Source organism: Salvelinus sp. IW2-2015, linkage group LG4p (genome assembly GCF_002910315.2).
Source record: "Salvelinus sp. IW2-2015 linkage group LG4p, ASM291031v2, whole genome shotgun sequence".
Lineage (NCBI taxonomy): Eukaryota > Metazoa > Chordata > Actinopteri > Salmoniformes > Salmonidae > Salvelinus > Salvelinus sp. IW2-2015.
The window spans coordinates 17,681,406-17,707,058 of NC_036841.1; the positions used below are offsets into that span (position 1 = coordinate 17,681,406).

The 25,653-nt window shown below is 41.3% G+C and overlaps 1 protein-coding gene across 1 annotated transcript in view; it reads left to right on the forward strand.

Moving 5' to 3' along the window:
- The window catches only part of LOC111960627 (ATP-binding cassette sub-family G member 1), a 33,290-nt gene extending 9,183 nt beyond the window's left edge, over window positions 1-24,107 (forward strand). Inside the window, exons 3-15 of the mRNA XM_023982704.2 lie at window positions 2,185-2,302; window positions 2,826-2,958; window positions 3,401-3,451; window positions 12,656-12,801; window positions 16,377-16,500; window positions 16,783-16,897; window positions 17,313-17,458; window positions 17,575-17,676; window positions 18,097-18,265; window positions 18,459-18,559; window positions 19,594-19,752; window positions 20,329-20,447; window positions 21,799-24,107. Coding sequence (XP_023838472.1) covers window positions 2,185-2,302; window positions 2,826-2,958; window positions 3,401-3,451; window positions 12,656-12,801; window positions 16,377-16,500; window positions 16,783-16,897; window positions 17,313-17,458; window positions 17,575-17,676; window positions 18,097-18,265; window positions 18,459-18,559; window positions 19,594-19,752; window positions 20,329-20,447; window positions 21,799-22,027 — 1,712 coding nt within the window. The 3' untranslated portion in view covers window positions 22,028-24,107. The remainder of the gene's footprint in view (window positions 1-2,184; window positions 2,303-2,825; window positions 2,959-3,400; window positions 3,452-12,655; window positions 12,802-16,376; window positions 16,501-16,782; window positions 16,898-17,312; window positions 17,459-17,574; window positions 17,677-18,096; window positions 18,266-18,458; window positions 18,560-19,593; window positions 19,753-20,328; window positions 20,448-21,798) is intronic.
- Window positions 24,108-25,653: the final 1,546 nt, after the last annotated feature.

Consider the following 25,653-nt stretch of genomic DNA (forward strand, 5'->3'; position numbering starts at 1 on the left):
TATTTCAGTGAATGCAACCAATTCAATGAATGGTGATTCATCCTATTGTTTAGATGTGCTCATTGGGTGTAATACAAGTCTTTGCAGAATTTGGTTAGCTGCTTTGTTTTTACCAGGTTTGTTTGAAAAACATTTTTGACAATTTCTGTCCGATACCATGCAGATATGGACACCGACAACTGTGACGTTTCATGGGGTCATGCTTTGGATTCAAATAATTGAAAGGAATTGATTTTGTAAATACATGATATTTGTTTTCCTCCAACTCCCTTTCCGAGTAGGATAGATCGATGGAACTTGAATTTGTTTCTCACATGTTTGTTCAGTTCTCTTGCTGTAACATGCTGACAATTGTCACGACTCAAACCATGTTAGCCTGCTGAGCTAAAGACTAGGCATTAGCTTTAGTCTCAGACAAAAGGTTACTCATCACATGAGTATAGTGAACCCGGGTTTGGATATATTTTCACTTGTCTGTTGAAGGATGCAGCTACCATTTATAGTGGGATTCAACACCAACTAGGCATACAGTAACAGTCAAAAGTTTGGACACACCTACTCATTCAAGGATTTTTCTTTATTTTTTACCATTTTCTACATTGTAGAATAATAGTGAAGACAGCAAAACTATGAAATAAGTGTGCAAAGCTGTCATCAAGACATCTCAAATATATTTTAATTTGTTTAATACTTTTTGGTTACTACATGATTCCATATGTGTTATTTCATAGTGTTGATGTCTTCACTATTATCAATGTAGAACATAGTCGAAATAAAGAAAAAACAAATGAACAAGTTATGAACATGCCATTCCTGAACCAGTCAATTACTGTCTATGCGCACACTGCATGGCTTACATGCTGTGTCCTCACAAGGGAGAGGTTACTAAAGTGCATCCTCTCCTCCTAGCAGGGAACACTAGGTTCCATTAAAAGAGGACAGAAAAGGTCAGAGGTATTTGTGTATCGCTCTGAAGGATTATAACAGAAAATCCAATTAAACTGGGAGCCACCGCAATCAACTGGATTAGCGTTCAGCTAGCTGTGTCCATTAGGTGAATAGCAGGTTAATATAGGCCATTCCACTCTCTTCTGCATGCTTATGGCTAGGGGATGATTTCATTTCCATTTTATTTACAGTGTTATCATATATGATTGATTTAGAGTGAGGCAATGTTTCTCAACTCTAGTACTGAGACCTTGGCCACTGGGTTACACATTTTTGTTCTAGCCCAGCACTAACACACCGGATGTAAATAATCAAGGTCTTGAATCGGGTGTGCTAGTGCTGGGCTAGAACAACAGTGTGTTCACCATTGACACAAATGGGCTGTTCAAACAGAATGATCACGTCCTGACCATAGTGCTTATGTGTTTTGCTTGTTTTAGTGTTGGTCAGGACGTGAGCTGGGTGGGCATTCTATGTTGTGTGTCTAGTTTGTCTGTTTCTGTGTTCAGCCTAATATGGTTCTCAATCAGAGGCAGCTGTCAATCGTTGTCCCTGATTGAGAATCATATATAGGTGGCTTGTTTTGTGTTGGGRWTTTGTGGGTGGTTGTYTCCTGTGTCRGTGTTTGTGCCACACGGGACTGTGACGGTTAGTACGTTTGTTGTTTTGTATTGTGTCTTGTCTTCGTATATATTAAATCATGGAAACTTACCACGCTGTACATTGGTCCTCCGATCCTTCTCGCCTCTCCTCGTCCGAGGAAGAGCTAGACTGCCGTTACAAGAATAGATAAACAGCTCATGTAAAAAGGGAATGAATTCTAAAACGTATAAAAAATTACTTCATTTATAAAGCATATTTTATAAATGCAGCACAAAATGCTTCACAAAAAGCAGCCCAAAAAACGTTACTCCCACAGTGTGGGTTGATTTGAATCACACCATGAGCATGTTTGGGTGGGAACCTTTCTAATACCAAGCATGTTCTGCAGTCTGAAATGTGAGCATGAGGAGATTACAATGTAATAGACACCCACCCAGATGGGTGCATTCACTCAGAAAATACAAGTACACCCTTTTAACCCGGAACACAGAGGGTTTTATTCGAGGAGGAGGGAATACATGGTTTGGAGACAGATTTAAGTAGGTACTGTGTGAAGCTGAAAGACTGAAGTGCCATTGTGAGGCTGATGGAGGGTTTTATATGGTTCTGCTTTCTTTTGTACCCGGCTTTCAGGTTACAAGACCCTGCTGAAAGGGATCTCTGGGAAATTTACCAGCGGTGGCCTGGTGGCCATCATGGGTCCCTCAGGAGCTGGGAAATCTACACTGATGAATATTCTGTCCGGCTACAGGTGAGTTACAGGCCTGACACTTAACACCCAATAGGTGTAAAGGTCGCTGATAGATGAGTAGCTTACAAGAATCACGCCACACCTACAGTTCTGGGCATTAAAAAGTTGAAATTATAAAATGCCTTGCTGCAGCTTGGTGTTACCTTGCTGTGACTCTCGCAGGGTGACGCCAAGCGGCACGTTCATTCGCAATCATTTAACATTGACCCATGTCATGAAATACATTTTTGAGAACGATTACTGTATGTATTTTTGTATATATTCCATTTTTATTTGATGTGGATGTTTTCATGTTTGAACTGGTTCATGTTTGAACTGGTTCATGTTTGAACTGGTTCATGTTTGAACTGGTTCTCTTCCAATCGATGACCACTTCGGACATAAGTGTTCATGTTGACGTTAATATCTGTTCTCTGTTGTTTCTATTTCTATTGTTCACTTCATTTTTAAACACAGATATAAATCAAGTGGATCATATGGATCAAATGCATAACCCAGGTACGGCTTTGCCCTCTGTCTGTAGGGAAACGGGGATGAAGGGGGAGATCTTGATCAATGGACAGCCTCGCGACCTGCGCTCTTTCAGGAAGGTCTCGTGCTACATCATGCAGGATGACATGCTTCTGCCTCACCTCACAGTACAGGAGGCCATGATGGTAATTGTTTTGCATTTTATTGAACCTTTATTTATCCAGGAAGTTCCATTGAGGTCAGAAGACCTGTTTTACAAAGGAGACCTGGCCAAGAGGGCAAGTTAATAGATCAAATACATTACAGTGCACACACAATGGAAATTCATGCTCCGGAAGTAAACAATAAGTTAAATGGGTGGAACGTTTAGAACGCTGCAGATAGAAATGCTATGTATTAGAGGCATCAGAATTCCTTATTCCACATGATGCCTTTTCTACACAATGCATTTATATGTAACATTGTGTACTCCTAAACTTGGGCTTTCTTTACATGAATAAAATGCACCTTCTCTGCATGGTTGCTTCTTAGACATGAAAGATTGCATGCACCTGCACACGTACGCTTTGTTTCTCTTATTTGGGACAAAGCCAAAGTGTGAACTAAATCTTCCTCTCTGTCTCCTAGGTGTCTGCTAGTCTGAAGCTCCAGGAAAAGGATGAGGGCAAGAGAGACATGGTAAGAGAGTTGTATGGGAACTGCTTCAGAATCCTCCCTCACCTTATTAATCTCCTGCATGTTTCCTGATCCTCAAACTGGAAACTAGGACCAGTTACTATTTCAGCACTGGGGTGTTGCCACTAGTGCAGTCAGTACTGGCTTTAAACAGGCTGGAATGGATGTAAAGTGATATGATGAGGGTGGCTGGGAAGGAGTATATATGTTGCTACTAACCACTGATACAGGGTCAGATATTATGCCCCCTATGCTTAAACGGATTCTTTAGGATTTTGGCAATGAAGCCCTTTATCTACTTCCCCAGAGCCAGATGAGCATTGGGATACTATTTTTATGTATCTTTGACTCCTTGCTGTCCCCAGTCCACCTGGCCATGCTGCTGCTCCAGTTTCAACTGTTCTGCCTGCGGCTATGGAATCCTGACCTGTTCACCGGACGTGCTACCTGTCCCAGACCTGCTGTTTTCAACTCTCTAGAGACAGCAAGAGCTGTAGAGATACTCTGAATGATCGGCTGTGAAAAGCCAACTGACATTTACTCCTGAGGTGCTGACCTGTTGCACCCTCGACATCCACTGTGATTATTATTATTTGACCCTGCTGGTCATCCATAAACATTTGAACATCTTGGCCATGTTCTGTTATAATCTCCAACCGGCACAGCCAGAAGAGGACTGGCCACCCCTCATAGCCTGGTTCCTATCTAGGTTTCTTCCTAGGTTCTGGCCTTTCTAGGGAGTTTTTCCTAGCCACCGTGATTCTACACCTGCATTGCTTGCTGTTTGGAGTTTTAGGCTGGGTTTCTGTGCAGCACTTTGTGACATCAGCTGATGTAAGAAGGGCTTTATAAATACATTTGATTTGATTTGTCCCGTATGAAGGACGTTAGAGGTAGTTTCGCTTGTCAATGCTAACTAGCGTTAGCACAATGCGTGGAAGTCTATGAGTATATGCTAGCTAGCATGCTAGTAAATACCATAGACTTCCAGACATTGCGCTAACGCTAGTTAGCATTGGCTTGCAAAACTACCTCTAACTTCCTTCCTACTGGACACAGAGACATAAAAATAGTATCCACTAGTTCATCTGACTCTGGGCAGTAGAGAAATGGCCTCATTGCCAAAATCCCAAAGTATTCCTTTAAGGTTTGCAATAAGGGTTGGGTATCTGACCTTAGATCTGTGATTAATGTAGACGTATACGTTCAGTTGCTGAGAGGAAGGGAGGTGGTTACAGTGCTTTCGCAAAGTATTCAGACCCCTTGACTTTTTCCACATTTTATGTTAGTCTTATTCTAAAATGGCTTAAATAGTTTTTTGCCCTCATCTATCTACACACAATAGCACATAATGACAAAGCAAAAACAGGTTAGATTTATTTTTTGCAAAAATAAAAGACGGAAATATCACATTTACATAAGTATTCAGACCCTTTATTCAGTACCTTGTTGAAGCACTTTTGGCAGCGATTACAGCCTCGAGTCTTCTTGGGTATGATGCTACAAGCTTTGCACACCTGTATTTTGGTAGTTTCTCCAATTCTTCTCTGCAGATCCTCTCAAGCTCTGTCAGGTTGGATGGGGAGCGTCACTGCACAGCTATTTTCAGGTCTCTCCAGAGATGTTCGATTGGGTTCATGTTCGGGCTCTGGCTGGGCCACTCAAGGACATTCAGAGACTTGTCCCGAAGCCACTCCTGCGTTGTCTTGGCTGTGTGCTGTGGTGATTTTTCTTTATTATCAAATGAGGAGACAAATGTATCACAAGTCAGAGTTCTACTTAAACTAAATCTTCATTCACTTATTAATAAGGAAAGCAGGTCACACCACACACACAAGTGAATGATTTGAGTGCTCTGCAATAACGAGGCTGGTCAACACAACACTCTTGACTGTTGGTTTGAGAACCCCGACACAGAGAATACCAAGATCCTTTATATGGCAAAGATCAAATCCAACTTTATTTATTTWAAAAAAAAGATTTTTTGTTTTTTTTAAATAATTATTTATTACAAAAAACACAAGCAAGGGGTAACATTAAAGTATTAGAACATGATGGACAAACAATACAGCATCAAGACACTATCAAACATGTATCAGTCTTTCCGCAACAGAGCCCTCCTTATGTGTGAGGGTGCGTGTGCATGATAGTGATATAAAATATATGTCATAGTTTCCTTTAACATGATCACAATCTTGTGAAACCCGAACCCTCCAAGATCCCCCCACAGTTCCCCAATAGCTGTCCCTCAACCATTCGAGATCTCTCCCACAGCCACCCCGGAAGAAAAAAAAAGAATACAATTAATTCCATTCCCCACCCCCAAGAACCCCCCAATGCACCAAGAGAATGAACTAAAGAGAAAAAAGGAAAAGACAGAAGAAAACAGAAAACCGCAATGCTAAAAATATATATAAAAATAATACATTTAAAACAAAGGACATCAAGGACAACTGAAATCATAACAGTAATGCCTACTTTATATGTTTGTGTGCATGTCTGGCACTCTTACATGTATGTGTGTGTTCTTGTATGTGTTTATTTGAATGAGAGTGTGTGTATATATGCATGTGTACATACACTTGCACCTGCACCTGTATGTGACAAACTTTATTTGTCACATGCGCCGAATACAACAAGTGTAGATATTACCGTGAAATGCTTACTTACAAGCCCTTAACCAACAGTGCAGTTCAATAAAGAGTTAAGAAAATATTTACCAAATTAACTAAAGTAAAAAATTATAAAAGGTAACACAATAAAATAACAATAACGAGGCTATATACAAGGGGTTCCGATATCGAGTCAATGTGCAGGGGTACAGGTTAGTCGAGGTAATTTGTACACGTATGGTAGGGGTGAAGTGACTATGCATAGATAATAAACAGCGAGTAGTAGCAGTGTACAAAACACATGGGGGGGGTCAATGTAAATAGTCCAGTGGCCATTTGATTAATTGTTCAGCAGTCTTATGGCTTGGGGGTAGAAGCTGTTAAGGAGACTTTTGATCCTAGACTTAGCGCTCCGGTACCGCTTGCCCTACGGTAGCAGAGAAAACAGTCTATGACGGGTGACTGGAGTCTCTGACAATTTGTTGGGCTTTCCTCTGACACCGTCTAGTATATAGGTCTTGGATGGCAGGAAGCTTGGCCCCAGTGATGTACTGGGCCGACGGTCTACCCTTTGTAGCGCCTTGCGGTCAGATGCCGAGCAGTTGCCATACCAGGCGGTGTTGCAACCGGTCAGGATGCTCTCGATGGTGCAGCTGTAGAACTCTTTGAGGATCTGGGGATCCATGCCAAATCTTTTCAGTCTCTTGAGGGGGAAAAGGTGTTGTCATGCCCTCTTCATGACTGTCTTGGTGTGTTAGGACCATGATAGTTAGTTGGTGATGTGGGCACTCTCAACCCGCTCCACTACAGCCCCATTGATGTTAATGGGGGCCTGTTCGGCCTGCCTTTTCCTGTAGTCTACGATCAGCTCCTTTGTCTTGCTCACATTGAGGGAGAGGTTGTTGTCCTGGCACCACACTGCCATTCACATCAGCTACCGAGAGCATTATCACACAGTTGTCCAGAACAGCTGGTGTTCTCGTGCATGCTCCAGTGCTGCTTGGCTCGAAGCGAGCATAAAAGGCATTTAGCTCGTCTAGTAGGCTCGCATCACTGGGCAGCTTGCGTCTGGGTTTCCCTTTCTAGTCCGTAATAGTTTTCAAGCCCAGCCACATCCGACAAGCGTCAGAGCCGGTGTAGTAGGATTCAATCTTAATCCTGTATTGACTCTTTGCTTGTTCGTTGGTTCGTCTGAGGGCATTGCAGGATTTCTTATATGCGTCTGGATTAGTGTCCCGCTCCTTGAAAGACGCAGCTCTAGCCTTTAGCTCGATGCGGATGTTTCCTGTAATCCATGGCTTCTGGTTGGGATATGTACGTACAGTCACTGTGGGGACGACGTCGTTGATGCACTTATTGATGAATCCGATGACTGAGGTGGTATACACCTCAATGCCATTGGATGAATCCCGGGAACATATTCCAGTCTGTGCTAGCAAAACAGTCCTGTAGCGTTGCATCCGCGTAATCTGATCACTTCCATATTGAGCGAGTCACTGGTACTTCCTGCTTTAGTTTTTGTTTGTAAGCAGGAATCAGGAGGATAGAATTATGGTCAGATTTGCCAAATGGAGGGTGGGGGAGAGCTTTGTATGCATCTATATGTGTGGAGTAAAGGTGGTCTAGAGTTTTTTTCCCCCCTCTGGTTGCACATGTGACCTGCTGGTAGAAATGAGGTAAAACAGATTTAAGTTTGCCTGCATTAAAGTCCCCGTCCACTAGGAGCGCCACTTCTGGATGAGCATTTTATTGTTTGCTTATGGCCTTATAGAGTTGGTTGAGTGCGGTCTTAGTGCCAGCATCGGTTTGTGATGGTAAATAGATGCCTACAGATAATATAGATGAGAACTCTCTTGGTAGATAGTTTGGTCTACAGCTGATCGTAAGATACTCTACCTCAGGCGAGCAATAGCTCAAGACTTCTTTAATATTAGACATCGGGCACCAGCTGTTATTGACAAATAGACACACACCCCCACACCCACCCCTTGTCTTACCAGATGTAGCTTCTCTGTCCTGTCGGTGCATGAAAAATCACGTCAGTTCTATATTATCCGTGTCGTCGTTCAGCCACGACTCGGTGAAACAAAAGATATTACAGGATTTTAATGTCCCGTTGGTAGAATAATCTTGATCGTAGGTCATCGATTTTATTTTCCAATGATTGCACATTGTCCAATAGAATGGGAGTTTACTCACTTGCCTACGAATTCTCAGAAGGCAGCCCGACCTCCGTCCCCTTTTTCTCCGTCTTTTCTTTAAACAAATGACTGGGATTTGGGCCTATTCCCGAGAAAGCAGTATATCCTTCGCTTTGGACTCATCAGACTTGTTAAAGGAAACAGCTTCTTCCAGTTCGAGGTGAGTAATCGCTGTTCTGTTGTCCAGAAGTTATTTTCGGTCATAGGAGACGGTAGCAGCAAGATTATGTACAAAATAAGTTATAAAATAAGTTACAAACAATGCAAAAAAACTAACAAAATAGCACAGGTGGTTAGGAGCACGTAAAACGCCAGCCATCCTCTCCGGCGCCATTCTACACCCCCTTAGTCTACATGACAAACAACAGATTTGTGGAATGGGTCACAAGGTGAGACTTGATATATGAGAAAGGAGTATCCCCCAGCCATATAGCATTTGCTATGAAGACTGTTCTTATTGCACAGAGTTTTTCCCCTAAGACAAGGTTCCCCTCATCATTTTCCATACCCGAACCATCTCTCTCTGGTACCTCATAATACACAAACACCATTTCAGTCTATGAATTGCAGGCTCAGTCAGACCGGAGCCATCTTCCTCACATGAATGGAATTTGGCTCCTTAGATTTATCACCTAAGGCATCATAAATCAATTTTAATTTTAATTTTACCTTTATTTAACTAGGCAAGTCAATAAAGAACTAATTCTTATTTTCAATGACGGTCTAGGAACAGTGGGTTAACTGCCTTGTTCAAGGGGGAAACAACATATTTTTACGTTGTCAGCTCGGGGATTCGATCTTGCAACCTTTCGGTTACTAGTCCAACACTCTAACCACTAGGCTACCTGTCGCCCAATTGCCAGAGTTAAATCTCAAAAGCTCCTCTCAGTTCACACAGACACAATAGAGTTCTAAGAACCCTATTATGTTGCATAAAACAACCATTTGATGTAATAACAGTATTATAGCATAATCTTGTAATTTCGGCACCATAGTGCTAAGGGTCATTGTCCTGTTGGAAGGTGAACCTTCGCCCCAGTCTGAGGTCCTGAGAGCTCTGGATCAGGTTTTCATCAAGGATCTCTCTGTACTTTGCTCTGTTCGTCTTTCCCTCGATCCTGACTAGTCTCCCAGTCCCTGCCGCTGAAAAATATCCCCACAGCATGTTGTTGCCACCACCATGCTTCACCGTAGGGATGGTGCCAGGTTTCCTTCAGACGTGACGCTTGGCATTCAGGCCAAAGAGTTCATTCTTGGTTTCATCAGAATAGATAATCTTGTTTCTCATGGTCTGAGAGTCCTTAACCTCTCTTGGGTAGGGGGCAGTATTTTCACGTCCGGATGAAAAGCGTGTCCAAAGTAAACTGCCTGTTACTCAGGCCCAGAAGCTAGGATATCCATACAATAAAACTGTTAAAATTATGTCTGTGAGTATAACAGAACCGATATGGCAGGCGAAACCCCGAGGACAAACCATCCCAAATAATTTTTATTTCAGCCTACCACTGTTTTCAATGGCTGTCACTTTTATTATAAGGCGAAATCCTCCCAGATTGCAGTTCCTAGGGCTTCCACTAGATGTCAACAGTCTTTAGGAAGACTTTCATGCTGGTTTTTGGAAAAATGAGCCAGAAATTGTAGTTTTTCTAGGTGGCTCCCATTTTGGCTGTAGTGTTTCCAAGCGTGTGGAAGAGAGCGTGTTCTTTGGTATTTTTCTTCGGTAAAGACAATAACTGTAACGGCAGCCTTCCCTCTCTTCACTAGAAGAGGGGGTGGAACAAGGATCAGACCAACACGCAGCGTAGCCAGTGCTCAACATGTTTAATACGAACGATAAACGTGAACACTTAACAAATACAAAATAATAAATGTGGCAAACCGATACAGTCCTAGCTGGTGCATAGAAAACACAAAGACAGGAAACAACCACCCACAAATCCCCAACACAAAACAAGCCACCTATATATGATTCCCAATCAGGGACAACGATTGACAGCTGCCTCTGATTGAGAACCATATTAGGCCGAACACAGAAACAGACAAACTAGACACACAACATAGAATGCCCACCCAGCTCACGTCCTGACCAACACTAAAACAAGCACAACACACAAGAACTATGATAATAGTGATAACGTGATAATAACGATTCTCCGTCTTAAATGTAATCATTTATTTACGTATTAGGGTACCTAAAGTTTGGTTATAAACGTTGTTTGACTTGTTTGGAAAAGTTTATTAGTAACGTTTGGGATTCATTTTGTATGCATTTTGATGGAGGGAAACTGGGTAGATTATTGACTGAAGCGCGCCAGCTAAACTGAGTTTTTATGGATATAAAGAAGGACATTATCGAACAAAAGGACAATTTGTGATGTAACTGGGACCTTTTCGAGTGCCAACAGAAGAAGATCATCAAAGGTAAGGCATTTATTATATCGCTATTTCTGACTTTCGTGTCGCACCTGCCTGGTTGAAATATGTTTTTCATGCTTTTATATGCGGGGCGCTGTCCTCAGATAATCGCATGGTGTTCTTTCGCCGTAAAGCCTTTTTGAAATCTGACACAGCGGCTAAATTAACAAGAGGTTAAGCTTTATTTTGATGTATTACACTTGTGATTTTATGAAAGTTAAATATTTATAATTCTGTAGTTTGAATTTCGCGCTCTGCAATTTCACCGGATGTTGGCCAGGGAGCGTCTACACGGCTGATTAGCCTCCTCAGAAGCCCACTCTCACAGAATGAGGGCAAGGAAACAGACAACCAAGAGAAAGGACATTGTGACATCGGGTGGACAATCAGAGATTTACACCCGGGAACAAAGGAGACGCAGCCATCGAAAGAAATACCCAATGGAGACCTTCAACAAGTAAATACATTCATTATAATTCTGACCCATAAGAGCGGCAGTTCTCTCTCTCTCTCTCTCTCTCTCTCTCTCTCTCTTTCTTTAAATCTCCATTTTGTGTAACATGTGTCATATTGTGTTGGTCCGCTAGAGACCTGTTGCCATTGTATGAAGTTCTAACCATTGACCTAGACTGTTTGTGTATGTGTATCTTATATTATCATCTAGCTTGTTAGTAAATAAAGTATCAACTCAATTGGTGTGGTACGGAATGATTTAGTGAGACCCGGGTTTGTGCAGATTTACGAATTATGCGACGTTCAAAATGAGACTGATTGTCACGATCGTGTGGAGGAGAGACGGACCAAAACGCAGCATGTGGAAAATGAGCCATCTTCTTTTATTTTACTACGAAGATGAACATGAAACGAAACACTATTACAACCTATACAAAAACAACAAACGACCGTGAAGCTATAAACGTAGTGCACACACACAGGCTACAAACGTTCAACATAGACAATTCCCCACAACCAGCTAAAGCCTATGGTTGCCTTAAATATGGCTCCCAATCAGAGACAACAATAACCAGCTGTCTCTAATTGAGACCCAATTCAGGCAACCATAGACTTTCCTAGATACCTACACTCAACCATAGACACAGCTAGACTACTATACTAAACATAAACCCAACTACTCTAATAAACCCCCTAAACCTTACAACCACCCTAGACACTACAAAAACCACATACATTCCCCATGTCACACCCTGACCTAACCAAAATAATTAAGAAAACAAAGAATACTAAGGCCAGGGCGTGACACTGATTAGGAAATTAATTAATTAGTGACTGCTATGATATCGATATTCTCATATTCTTTAAGCTAATTTGGGAAACAGTAACTCATTAAACAAACTTTTCCCATGGTGCACCAGGTTATTGAGTTAATGGTTACCTGATTCATTTAATCAAGTAATTGTAAACATAGTTAATTATTTGATGAATAGCAGTCGTCACATTAATAATACAAACGTCATGACAGTGGTTCCAAACTTTTTTCATCTAAGAATGATAGAGGCCACTGTGTTCTTATTTCGGAATTCCTTCGACCTCATGGCTTGGTTTTTGCTCTGAAATGCACTGTCAACTGTGGGACCTTATATAGACAGGTGTGTGCCTTTCCAAATCATGTCCAATCAATTGAATTTACCACAGGTGGACTCCAATCATGTTGTAGAAACATCTTAAGGATGATCAATGGAAACAGGATGCACCTGAGCTCTATTTCGAGTCTCATAGAAAAGGGTCTGAATACTTATGTAAATAAGGTATTTCTGTTTTTCATTTTTAATACATTTGCAAACATATCTAAAAACCCGTTTTCACTTTGTCATTATAGGGTATTGTGTGTAGATTGATGAGAGCAAAAAAGTATTTTAGAATAAGGCTGTAACGTAACAAAATGTGGAAAAGGGCAAGGGGTCTGAATACTTTCCCGAATGCAATGTAGGTGTTTGTAACCTTCCTGTGTTGTTTTTAAGGTGAGGGAGATCCTGACGGCCCTGGGCCTGCTTGAGTGTGCGAAAACTCGAACGTCACATCTTTCAGGAGGGCAGAGGAAAAGGCTGGCCATCGCCCTGGAGCTTGTCAACAACCCTCCCATCATGTTCTTTGATGAGCCCACCAGGTCAGAATGCCGTATTGTACATCGTATAGAACACACGCATGTGTGTCAGTGGCAAGGAAAGTCCTGATGTGACAATGGATTATAACGCCCCACGGTCTAAGCACACTCCAAAGTCCATATTTAGAGTCAATGCCTATTCTTTCACGAGATGTACAGGCAATACAACGTCGTTGTTGAGTGTAGGTGTTAGTTGTGTTCCTTTTTGTGTGGTTTTTTATTCTGTGTTGTTTGTGTTTGTGTCCCCACCAAAAGAAATCTGAAAGAAAAATTCCAAGGTTAACCTATCCTCTTTTGGAAAAGAGGATGCAATTGAATATCGTTTCTCCCAGTTGGCTTCTGATTAGGAAAGACTGAATCTCACCAGGGGCACAGATGAGACCCAAAGTCCTTAATGGCCAAAAAAGCAGCCTTTTGTCTTCCTTTGGTTTCGATTTGTACCATCTGTATGGATTTCCCTACTCCTGAAGCTCACACTAACTTGTCTCTTGGCACTGTGATAAATCGAGGGTGAAAATTACCTTAGAGTAAAGTACATTTGTTGTTTTTGGTTGTCTGGGATTAGGAATATGATTTGATGTGATTTTTGAATGACTACCCCTCTGTCCCCCATACATACAACATCTGTAAGGTCCTTCAGTCAAGTATTGCATTTCAAGCACAGATTAAACTACAAAGACCAGGGGTATTTTTTGAAAGCCTAATAAAGAAGGACAGTGATTGGTAGATGGGTAACAATAACAAATCAGACATTTGAATATATATCTTTAAGCATGGTCAAGTTAATTATGCTGTGGATGGTGTAGTAACCACCCAGACGCATTAAAGATTCCGTCCTCCTTCTGAACTGAGCTGCAGGACAGAAAGGAAACTGCTTAGGGATGTAATCATGAGGCCATTGGTGATTTTAAAACAGCTACAGAGTTCAATGGCTGTGATGGGAGAAAACTGAGGATCGATCAACAACATTTATTTTTTATTTTATTTCACCTTTATTTAACCAGGTAGGCTAGTTGAGAACAAGTTCTCATTTGCAACTGCGACCTGGCCAAGATAAAGCATAGCAGTGTGAACAGACAACACAGAGTTACACATGGAGTAAACAATAAACAAGTCAATAACATGGTAGAAAAAAAAGAGAATCTATATACAATGTGTGCAAAAGGCATGAGGTAGGCAATAAATCGAATAATTACAATTTAGCAGATTAACACTGGAGTGATAAATCATCAGATGATCATGTGCAAGAAGAGATACTGGTGTGCAAAAGAGCAGAAAAGTAAATAAATAAAAGCAGTATGGGGGGTGAGGTAGGTAAATTGGGTGGGTAGTTTACAGATGGACTAACATAGTAGTGACTCCGCAATAATGACCTAAATGAGTGAGTGAAAAGAAGAATGCAAATATACAGAGTAAAAATATTCCAAAACATGAATATGTATGCAACAAGGCACAAAATTAATACTGCAAAGGGATACACTTTTTGGCCTAAAAGCAAAGCCTTATGTTTGGGGCAAACACAACACATCACTGAGTAAATGCTTCCTTATTTTCAAGCATGGTGTTGGCTAAAACATGATATGGTGATGCTTGACATTGGCACAGACAGGAGTTTAAGCTATATGGAATTGTTTTAAGAAGATCATACCAAGGATTTTTGCTACATTCTTTTATAAAAAAATGATTTGATTAAATGTTTTATTTGGCATTACTGCTATTAGCCCATACAAACGCATTGAATAACAGGTTTACTACATGGAATAACAGATAGTTCCGCAAAAAAATCTAAAGGAGGTTTGTTCTGAAGTGTCTGTCCTATATCTGAGAGATAGAAGAAAGATCAGGCAAAACATTTTTATTTTATTTTATTTTACATGTATTTAACCTCTTATTTTTGGCACTAAACAGTCTCCATATACTGTTTACTTCCATAAATGTTTTTTTTCAAGTGGTACTGGGGGACCTTCTGTCACGTTCCTGACCTGTTTTCTCTTGTTTTGTATGTCTTTATTGGTCAGGGCGTGAGTGTTGGGTGGGCAGTCTATGTTTTGTATTTCTATGTTGGGTTTTGTGTTCGGCCTGGTATGATTCTCAATTAGAGACAGGTGTGTATCGTTTGTCTCTGATTGAGAGTCATACTAAGGTAGCCAGGGTTTCACTGGTGTTTTGTGGGTGTTTGTTTCCTGTGTTAGCGTTTGGGCCACACAGGACTGTTGCAGGTTAGTCACGTTTGTTGTTTTGTTTATTTGTAGTGTTTGTTGGTTTGCCATTAAAATCATGAATACCTCCTACTCCGCATCTTGGTCCGATCCATGCTCCTCCTCGTCTGAGGAGAACGACATTGACAGCCGTTACACCTTCAAATGAGTCTTGTGACGCTGTGAGCGTCCTAGAGCAAAACATCCGGCATGTACAGTACCAGTCAAAAGTTTGGACACACCTACTCATTCAAGGGTTTTTCTTTACTTTTTTAACTATTTTCTACACTGTAGATAATAATAGTGAAGACATCAAAACTATTAAATAACACGTATGGAATCATGTAGTAACCAAAAAAGTGTTAAACAAATCAAAATACGATTTTGTGAAAATACAAATTTTCGGGATGTCTCATGGTCTGACAAACACCTCTCCAGCTCTGTTACCTTTCACCGCAGATAGGGAAGTGTGACATTGGCAGATGCAGTGGATTGAGACGCATCCAATGCAAATACAATCTCTAGCTTAACCTGACAGATTTTTATAGGGATTTTTGTATTATGCTGAAACAGGGTTTGGGTCAATTTGAATTCAAGTCAACCAATTCATGAAGTAACCTGAAATTCCAATTCAATATTCGAGAAAATATTACATTTTATTTTCAATGACTTCTCAATCAATCAAGAAGGAGGAACTGTTTTTGAGAGCAGCAGCGTGCAGCGTCTCCTAAAGGGATTTATTCCTGATGTCCAATCCTCTGATGCCTTCGAAGACGGACACTTCATCTGCCTCTTTATCCTCTCTCTCAGCCGCCTCCGACTGCTTAACTGCACTGTGACACACACTCCCAATCCAAAGAATCTTCTCACCTGCTCAAAATTACTGACATGATTCATATCAGTGCCCAGTGATAGTACCATTAGATCACAAACAAGAACGTGTGCAGAACAAACAATGTCAACTTAAGTAGCTAATGTTAGTCATTGTAAAAGCCCCCTTTGTGCCTACTCCGAGCAATTGTTGATTGCAGGCTCCTTGAAACAGATGTAGAAAAAAAGATGAGGGGTAACCAAACACTGGCCATGGAAAGGACTGTACAGGATTCTGTACCAACTCACATTAGTTGTCGGTAACGTTTTCCCCCAAGAAACAGTTCTTCAAGAAAGACATGGACAAGAGGGACTGTTTGTTGCTATGTCATTAACGTGCCAAATAGTGCAAGTTTATGCAATGTTCTTCTCCCAGTTCACTTCACTTGTTTGCTTCTCCTCCGCATTGATGATCTAAGATGTTACTTGAGGTGTGCAAAAGCCAATCTATTCTTTGCTTTGACATTGTCCACCATATACTAACCTTGGCCCCTATACCCTGTTTTGCAGTGGCCTGGACAGTTCCTCCTGTTTCCAGGTGTTGTCTCTGCTGAAGGCCCTGGCCCATGGTGGCCGCACCGTCATCTGCACCATCCACCAGCCCAGCGCCAAGCTCTTTGAGCTCTTCAACAAGGTCAGCCTCCAACCTGGCCTACTGTTCGCCTGAGTTCCAGATCTGTTTGAGTTGTCTTACCAACTCCTACGCCACTGGCATGACAACATAAACAGATCTGGGATTCAAGCAAGCCTACTGCATGGGAATCTATGAAAGGCACAATGAAACCACAGGATCACAGTTGGAAATGTATGGAGTAGCTACACATGTGGCGCAATACTTATGGTCCCTAAATGGATGGTCTGCTAAATGAATGTACTGTGTCCTGATTGCTTTGTGCCCCTGTGTTTCCCTCTCTAGCTGTACGTCCTTAGCCAGGGCCAGTGTATCTACAGAGGGAAAGTACCTAACCTGGTCCCTTACCTTAGAGAGCTGGGGCTCAACTGCCCAACATACCACAATCCTGCAGACTTTGGTGAGAAACTCTTACCAGTTTAATGAGAAACAAGTCAAATGTGTTGTCATCATTGTTGTTATCACCTTATTTCAGTGTATTCAGGAATCTGCCTTATTTTCTTAGAATAACTGTCCCAGAAGTTATTTTTAGCATACTTTGGTATAAAGCGTTCTACTAACTATTCTATCTATTAGTTCATCCGAAAATACATTTTCTCAGAATAACTTTACAGATGGTTCGTGCTTCTACACCTGCATTGCTTGCTGTTTGGGGTTTTAAGCTGGGTTTCTGTACAGCATTTTGTGACATCAGCAGATGTAAGAAGGGCTTTATAAATAAATTTGATTGATTGATTGATTGAGTGATTGGTTCCTCATGCAGTATTCACTGGGGTTTCTGTGACATGCGTACCTCTCTCTCCATTTGATCCCAGTGATGGAGGTGGCGTCTGGGGAGTACGGAGATCAGACGGCTCGTCTGGTGAAAGCCGTGCAGGAGGGGAAATGTGAGCAGGTCTACAAGACAGACATGAACGATGGACCCCTCAAACCCTTCCTGTGGCACAAATCTTCTGAGGAGGTAAAAGGGGGATTAGTGTATTACTACAGCTCTCAATGGGTTGAAATGAAGAATCTCATTGAAGTGATATTTTCAGAGTCTCTCTCGCTCTCACTCTCACTCTCACTCTCACTCAGGACTCCCCTTCCGGTGAGGGCTGCCACAGTTTCTCGGCCAGTTGTCTGACTCAGTTCTGCATCCTGTTCAAAAGGACGTTTCAATGCATCGTTAGAGATACAGTAAGACATACTGCCCCCCACTGATTTGATTTTGTACTGCAACAGCTTCCGCCTCCCTTTAAAAATAACCAAATGTTACATCATGAACCCCAAAACACTTTAATAAAATTCAAAGCATATGGGGAAAAAAATGAAAAAAAATACATCTATTCATACCACACTCTGCTCATCCTCGACTATTACATCCACTCCATTTTCCCTTCTCATCTCATCTCCTCCGCCCTCCTCCTTTCTCTTCCTCTCAATCAAATGCATTTTATAAAGGCCTTTTTACATCAGCAGTTGTCACAAAGGGCTTTACAGATACCCAGCATGAAACCCCAAAGAGCAAGCAATGCAGATGCAGAAGCACAATGGATAGGAAAATATATAAACAAAATGTTTTTTCTCCTCTCTTCTCCTCCTGTTCTGGTCCTACAGGTGCTGACTCACCTAAGAATCACCTCTCACATTGGGATTGGGATTCTGATTGGCCTGCTCTACCTGGGCATCGGCAACGACGCCAAGAAAGTGCTCAGCAACTCCGGCTTCCTCTTCTTCTCCATGCTCTTCCTCATGTTTGCTGCCCTAATGCCTACCGTTCTGACGTGTGAGCATTTCCAGCTCTTCTGAACGACAGACATCTGCATGCGTTGATTTAGTGCATGAATTCACAACAGTCACACGCCATCGCATACAGTATGTTAGGAGTGGACTGTGCCGAGATGTACAGTACCTTGCACTGTTTCTGATTTCCGAAATGAGATTACTATGCGCCTGTTTTCTCCATCTCTCCAATGCAGTCCCTTTGGAGATGGGAGTGTTCCTAAGAGAGCACTTGAACTACTGGTACAGTCTGAAGGCTTACTATCTGGCCAAGACTATGGCGGACCTCCCCTTCCAGGTAATAACAATGTCACAAAGAACTCCGGAGGGTCATTTTTAGTAGTGTGTTGTGTCCCAAAAAGTCTCTAAGTTGGTATTTCATCAAAATGCAAGAATAGAGGGGGGAAAAACACAACAAAAAAACATTACGATTCTATCATTTACTGAAAAGAGCAAAGGTATTGTATCTATAGAAACCTGTTATAGGAGCTCAAAGGGGCTTTAGCATCGAGGTCAAAAAGTAATTCTGTTTCAGATTTTAGACAAATCCCACAATAACATTACATACGGAGGCTTTTGGGGGCGGCAGGTAGCCTCGTGGTTAGAGCGTTGAGCCAGTAACCGGAAAGTTGCTGGATCGAATCCCGAGCTGACAAGGTAAAAATCTGTCGTTCTGCACCGGAACAAGGCGGTTTTTATTTATTTATTTTTATTTCACCTTTATTTAACCAGGTAGGCAAGTTGAGAACAAGTTCTCATTTACAATTGCGACCTGGCCAAGTTAACCCACTGTTCCCCGGTAGGCCGTCATTGTAAATAAGAATTTGTTCTGAACTGGCTTGCCTAGTTAAATAAAGGTTAAATACATTTCTTTATAGTTTACGCTTCACCAGACATCCCCTGTGCTCTAAATTAAAAGTTACAGAAAGGTTTACTGCATGTTTTCATTTATTGTATTGAATTACATCTAATTTGGCTTTTTTCAACAATTCAAAATTATTATTTCAAAGCACAAAAAGCTTGGCTTTGTGTTTTAGTTTTATGCTTCCATTGTGAGGTACTGTTGGCTGAACATGAGGAATGTGAGGTGGCCGTATCACAATCCTAGACAGCAACAGCTTCTCCTGCTGTTGTGCCCTTCAGCAAGGTACTTAACCACCTACACGACCCTGGGGGTGCTGCACTGACACTGTCCTTCCAATCTGTCAATGTGTAGTTGGGCGTGTATGCAACTGTGCATGCATGTGTTGGTGGTCGAGAAAAAAAAGCTGACAAGACAATTTCTGTGTCCACAAATACACAATCAAGTATTTTTCTTATTTTGCTTCACAGATAGTGTTCCCAGTCGCCTACTGCAGCATCGTCTACTGGATGACGTCCCAGCCGCCTGACGCTGTGCGTTTCATCCTTTTCTTGGCACTGGGAGTCCTCACCTCTCTTGTGGCCCAGTCTCTGGGCCTGCTGATAGGAGCGGCTTCCACCTCGCTACAGGCATGTCCTCCATTCTCTCAAAACTAACATGGGATAACTGCTATACCTTAAGCGGGCGGGTGTTAAGAAGCGCGGTTTGACGGGTCATGTTTCAGGGGACGAATGACTCAACCTTCACCTCCCAAGTCCGTTGGGGAGTTGCAGCGATGAAAAAAGATCGAAATTGGGGAGAAAAAAGGGGGTCAAATAAAAAAATATATACATATTTTGTCCTTGGGGCTGGTTTAAGCATAGTGCCGCCCCTGTACCACATACTGTATGCCCCTGGAGGCAGCTTTTTGATCCCCTGTTCCACCACTCACACTCTCCGCTGTATCCCTCTCACCTGTCCCCATCTACATTTCTAATTTGAATCTGTATATACAACTTTTTTTAAATTAATTAAACAAATCTTTATATATTTTGTACTATATTTCATATTTACACAGTACCAACCTATAATATATGCATATAATTATGTTTCTCAGGGTGGTACCCAATTGTATTCTAAGCAGACGATTAACCGCAATATGTACATGTAAGATGGTTACAGTGAGTCACGTGCTGCCTCTGATTTTGCGCTTGTCCATATCTCAGGTTGCCACGTTTGTAGGTCCGGTGACTGCCATACCCGTACTGCTTTTCTCTGGCTTCTTTGTCAGTTTTGACACAATTCCGTGGTATCTTCAGTGGATGTCATACATTTCATATGTCAGGTAACTCGTTTTTCAGATACTTTTCAGACTTACAAGGGCCCTGATTTTGTCCTGACCATGTGACCTGCCCCTAATACTGAGAAAGTACCATGTGTTTGGCACTTGAACAGTAGGGGGAAGTGGGTTATGTTGAGCCAAAGGGTTAATTGAGCCACTCCTTGTTTCTAGGAAACCATACACAAAATGAATAATGTGACCCAATATTTAGGAAGATATCATGGAGTCTGTGAAGGAAGAAACCATATGGAAAAAGTGGTAAGCAAGTTAGGCCCCAAACAAATGTCACATAGTCAAATTAATGTATTGTTTGTATCTAAACCAAAGTAGATAGCTTTACGATTGTTTTATACCTCAGTTAGGGTCTATTAAAGCTACAATATGAGGTCCTAAACCTAGCATGAAAGTGCATCCTTATAACTGTGTGTGCTAATATAGTCAAAATGTTTGCTTTGGGGTACGTTGAGCCAATGGCCATGGGGTAAATTGAGCCAATGGCCACCATACCCAATACAAATGATTACATACAAAAAATCTGTTTAATGCATCGTATTTTTGCAATGTGCCATGCATATGAATTCAACAGAGTGCATTTTATTGTTAAACAGCATCATGCCCCTCGTATACAAATGTAAAACAAGCAGGAGTCTAGTCCCAATTGAGGGTCTTGAGAGAGCAGCCAAGGAAGTGAGAGAAGTGGGATGAAAAAATAGACTGATAGACTGAATGGCACTAAAGAGTTACATTGACAAAAAATGAAAATGTGTGTGAAAGAGAGGCTATGATAGAGGAGGAGAGGCACAGAAGGTCTTATCTGATGACATGGAGTCTGAGCTTGCTAAACGTATCGAGAATCTCACGAACGAGTTCCATGGCCTTGGAAGCCTCAAATTCAGAGAACTTGCCTACGAATTGGCACATCGAAACAACATCCCTGGCTCGAACAACTGGTCAAGAAATGGAAGGGTATAGAATGGAACTGAGAGATGTATATCTGAATGTAGGCATACATTTAAGATATACAACATACCACATTCAACTTTGACCTACCGGCACCCACAGTCACATGAAACCATTACCCACTTACTACAAGGCGGCTCAACTTACCCTGACCCTTACTTACCCCATACCTGGACAAACTATGTTTTCAAAACTGTTATGTTTACATGAAGTATGATTATTTACAGGGATACACAACATCCCGAAATATATGTCGATATCTTTCTTAGAAATAATTATACATTTACATTGACGTAGGGATGCTGAATGTAAAAAAATGGCTCAACTTACCCCACTCTCTCCTACTGTTAATCCTCTTCTACAGCACCATAAAACAGTTCCTATTATTTTGTAGGTATGGCTTTGAAGGTGTCATCCTCTCCATCTACGGGCTGGACCGGAAGGACCTCCACTGCGACAAGGATGAAACATGTCACTTCCAGAAGTCGGAGGCCATCTTGAAAGAGCTTGACGTGGAAGATGCCAAACTGTACCTTGACTTCATAGTGCTCGGCATGTTCTTTGTGACCCTCCGCCTCCTTGCGTACTTTGTGCTGCGCTATAAGATCAGTGCAGAGAGGTAAACTGGGGAGTGGGGGTAGGAGGAAGAAGGCCCAGATCGCTTGCAAGCTGGAATACTGCTTCTAGAAACCTCCAGGCAGTGGCCCAGAGATACACCATGCACACCAAACTTTTGGCCAAAGACTACAGAATATCGACAACTGTTGTGTGAGAGTGTGCATGCAGTATGAATCTACTTAGCTTAAACAAACAAATATGGCAGAGAGGAGCTCAGTGCCTAAGGCCATGGGGTGATTCCCAATATTACAAGAACGTTCTTGTTTAAAAACCAAAACCATTGGCTTATTGAAGGCAAGGCTCCTGTCACAGTAGGAATCTAGATGTAATCGCCTTGTGCAAGGGAACCAACTGTAAGTCATGTAAGAGTTTGTTGTTGATAGGCTCTTGTCTAGTCTGTAGTTCCAGACTGGTTTGTGTGACCACTGTGTGAAACCAAATAAATGAAATGGCTTGGTGGAAGGACAATGGGAAGACAGGGCCACACTTAAACAGGAGCTGGTTTCCTCCAATGTGTGTTTTATTATATAGGACTGCCAGATCAAATTGGTCTCTAATCTGGGACCCTCGGTCAATAAAGGGAAAGGCACAATATTGCTTGTTGCTAATGTGGGATAAAGCAATCACATACATTCCAAGCATGTGAGAGACTATACAGTACCGATACATCCTGTCGTTTATCCTGGGTGAGTTTCACAGTCAGTCATGTGAAATAGAATTGAGAATGAAGAGCATTTTACACTGGTTCATGTTCTGTCACACAATCAAATCATAAGAGACATGGCAGCCTAGGTTGGGGCTTGTTTTATCTGTCAACCATACCAAAGGGATATAGTGCTACCAGATTTCTGTAAGAGACTGGGGGCTCTATTTTATCAAACTTAATGCAATGGTAAGTCTTAGTGCTGTTGGTAGGGCTATAGGTCCAGGGGTGTTTTTTTGCTATTTTCACTGCAGAAATTATGGGCGCAGTAGCTGGCAGTTGTGTGAAAGGGCTGGATTTTGATGAATAAATAAGTTGGGAGGCTTGTCCCCTCACTGGCCAAACAGAACGTGATCCATGGCTAAATATGTGGGTGCTTCTAGTTGTGTATTTACGGTCTTTCATGTTTTAAGTTGTCATCAAAGCCAATTTTTATGTTAGTCCGCTATAGCCTATAGTTTGTTAAATAGCCTACAGAAACAAAATAACAACATGTAGGCATATTCCATTCCTTTGCTAAATACATTGAACATGTTTGCAGTCCATATTGTTCTAAGTAATTGCATTGCTTCAATATGGAAATACACTACCGTTCAAAAGTTTGGGTCACTGAGAAATGTCCTTGTTTTTGAAAGAAAAGCAATTTTTTTGTCCATTAAAATAACATCAAATTGATCAGAAATACAGTGTAGACATTGTTAATGTTGTAAATGACTATTGTAGCTGGAAACGGCAGATTATTTATGGAATATTTACATAGACGTAGAGGCCCATTATCAGCAACCATCACTCCTGTGTTCCAATGGCATGTTGTGTTAGCTAATCCCAAGTTTATAATTTTAAAAGGCTAATTGATCATTAGAAAACCCTTTTGCAATTATGTTAGCACAGCTGAAAACTGTTGTGCTAATTAAAGAAGCAATAAAACTGTCCTTCTTTAGACTAGTTGAGTATCTGGAGCATCAGCATTTGTGGGTTCGATTACAGGCTCAAAATGGCCAGAAACAAAGACCTTTCTTCCGAAACTCGTCAGTCTATTCTTGTTCTGAGAAATGAAGGCTATTCCATGTGAGAAATTTCCAAGAAACTGAAGATCTTGTACAACACTGTATACTACTCCCTTCACAGAACAGTGCAAACTGGCTCTAACCAAAATAGAAAGATGAGTGGGAGGCCCCGGTGCACAACTGAGCAAGAAGACAAGTACATTAGAGTGTCTTGTTTGAGAAACAGATGCCTCCCAAGTCCTCAACTGGCAGCTTCATTAAATAGTACCTGCAAAACACCAGTCTCAACGTCAACCGTAAAGAGGCGACTCCGGGATGCTGGCCTTCTAGGCAGAGTTCCTCTGTCCAGTGTCTGTATTCTTTTGCCAATCTTAATCTATTTTTATTGGCCAGTCTGAGATATGGCTTTTTCTTTCCAACTCTGCCTAGAAGGCCAACATCCCGGAGTCGCCTCACCACTGTTGATGTTGAGACTGGTGTTTTGCGGGTACTATTTAATGAAGCTGCTAGTCAAAAAACAAGGACATTTCTAAGTGACCCCAAACTTTTGAAGGGTAGTATATATTGTTAAATTTTATTTTTTTAWTTTTTTTAATTTATCCGTTATTTTACCAGGTAAGTTGACTGAGAACACGTTCTCATTTGCAGCAACGACCTGGGGAATAGTTACAGGGGAGAGGAGGGGGATGAAAAGCCAATTGTAAACTGGGGATTATTAGGTGACCGTGATGGTTGAGGGCCAGATTGGGAATTTAGCCAGGACACCGGGGTTAACACCCCTACTCTTACGATAAGTGCCATGGGATCTTTAATGACCTCAGAGAGTCAGGACACCCGTTTAACGTCCCATCCGAAAGACGGACATAAACATAGCATTCACGCTGATTTAGGGGCTAGGCCTACTGTAGATGTCATTATGGCTGAGCCATGGACATGCCAAACATTATCAATAAGCAAGATTAAATTCACGATTGATAAGGCCTAAAAAGAGAGTGAATAATTGTATTAAATAAAAAATCTTGTTTTAAGTAGGCTATGTCTAAATACAGTTATGCACCATAATTGCTCCCTGTGGGCATATAATATTAAGTCACAGAAGCAGGACAAAGATCCAATATAAAGAGAATGTACACTCACCTTTTATACTGCTCCCAAATATGTTTTATAAAGATAATGGAACCATCTTACATATCGCATTCACATTTCTCCAGAAAAAGCCGACGGCTCCTAAATTCCATTGCATGCGAGCTGAACATTCTCATCGTAAAGCCAGGCCGGTGAATCATTCTATTAAGTTTGGTTTTTAATCAAATTAAATGTCGAAACAAGCAATCTGTTTTTTGAAACAACTGTATTTCTAAATAGCTTGGGGTCAGAAGCATGATATAATAAAATGGACAGGATAAAAAAGACACTCCGGATTGCTGTTGAACCAGCCTTCGTTATAGCTTTATAGGCCTAGGTTAAAGGGAAATTTCTTTTTTTTCCAACTTCATATTCATCATTTCCAGCAGCACAACCAACATCAACATACAGTATGTGAAAATGGCACGTTTCTATGTTTTGTAGTAAAAAAATATAAAGATAAGTGTTTCCAATGACATCATCAACCAATTAGTAGACAATTCGTAGGCAATGCCTACTCAAAATGTGTCAAAATCACACGATGCACACTGATGATGTCATTGGAAACACATATCTTCCTCTATCTTGTTTACTATAAAACATAGAAATGCACCATTTTCACAAATGTTGATGTTGGGGTGGTGTTTGAGATGATGAATATGAAGTAGGACATTTTTGAAGTTTACCTTTAAGGGTTGCCTACAGGAGGGCTTGGTTTTTAATCATACTGTATGAAATGGAAAACAAGCAATTGTTACAGGAAAATAGGTTCTAAAGGGTCACCAGCATCATCTCA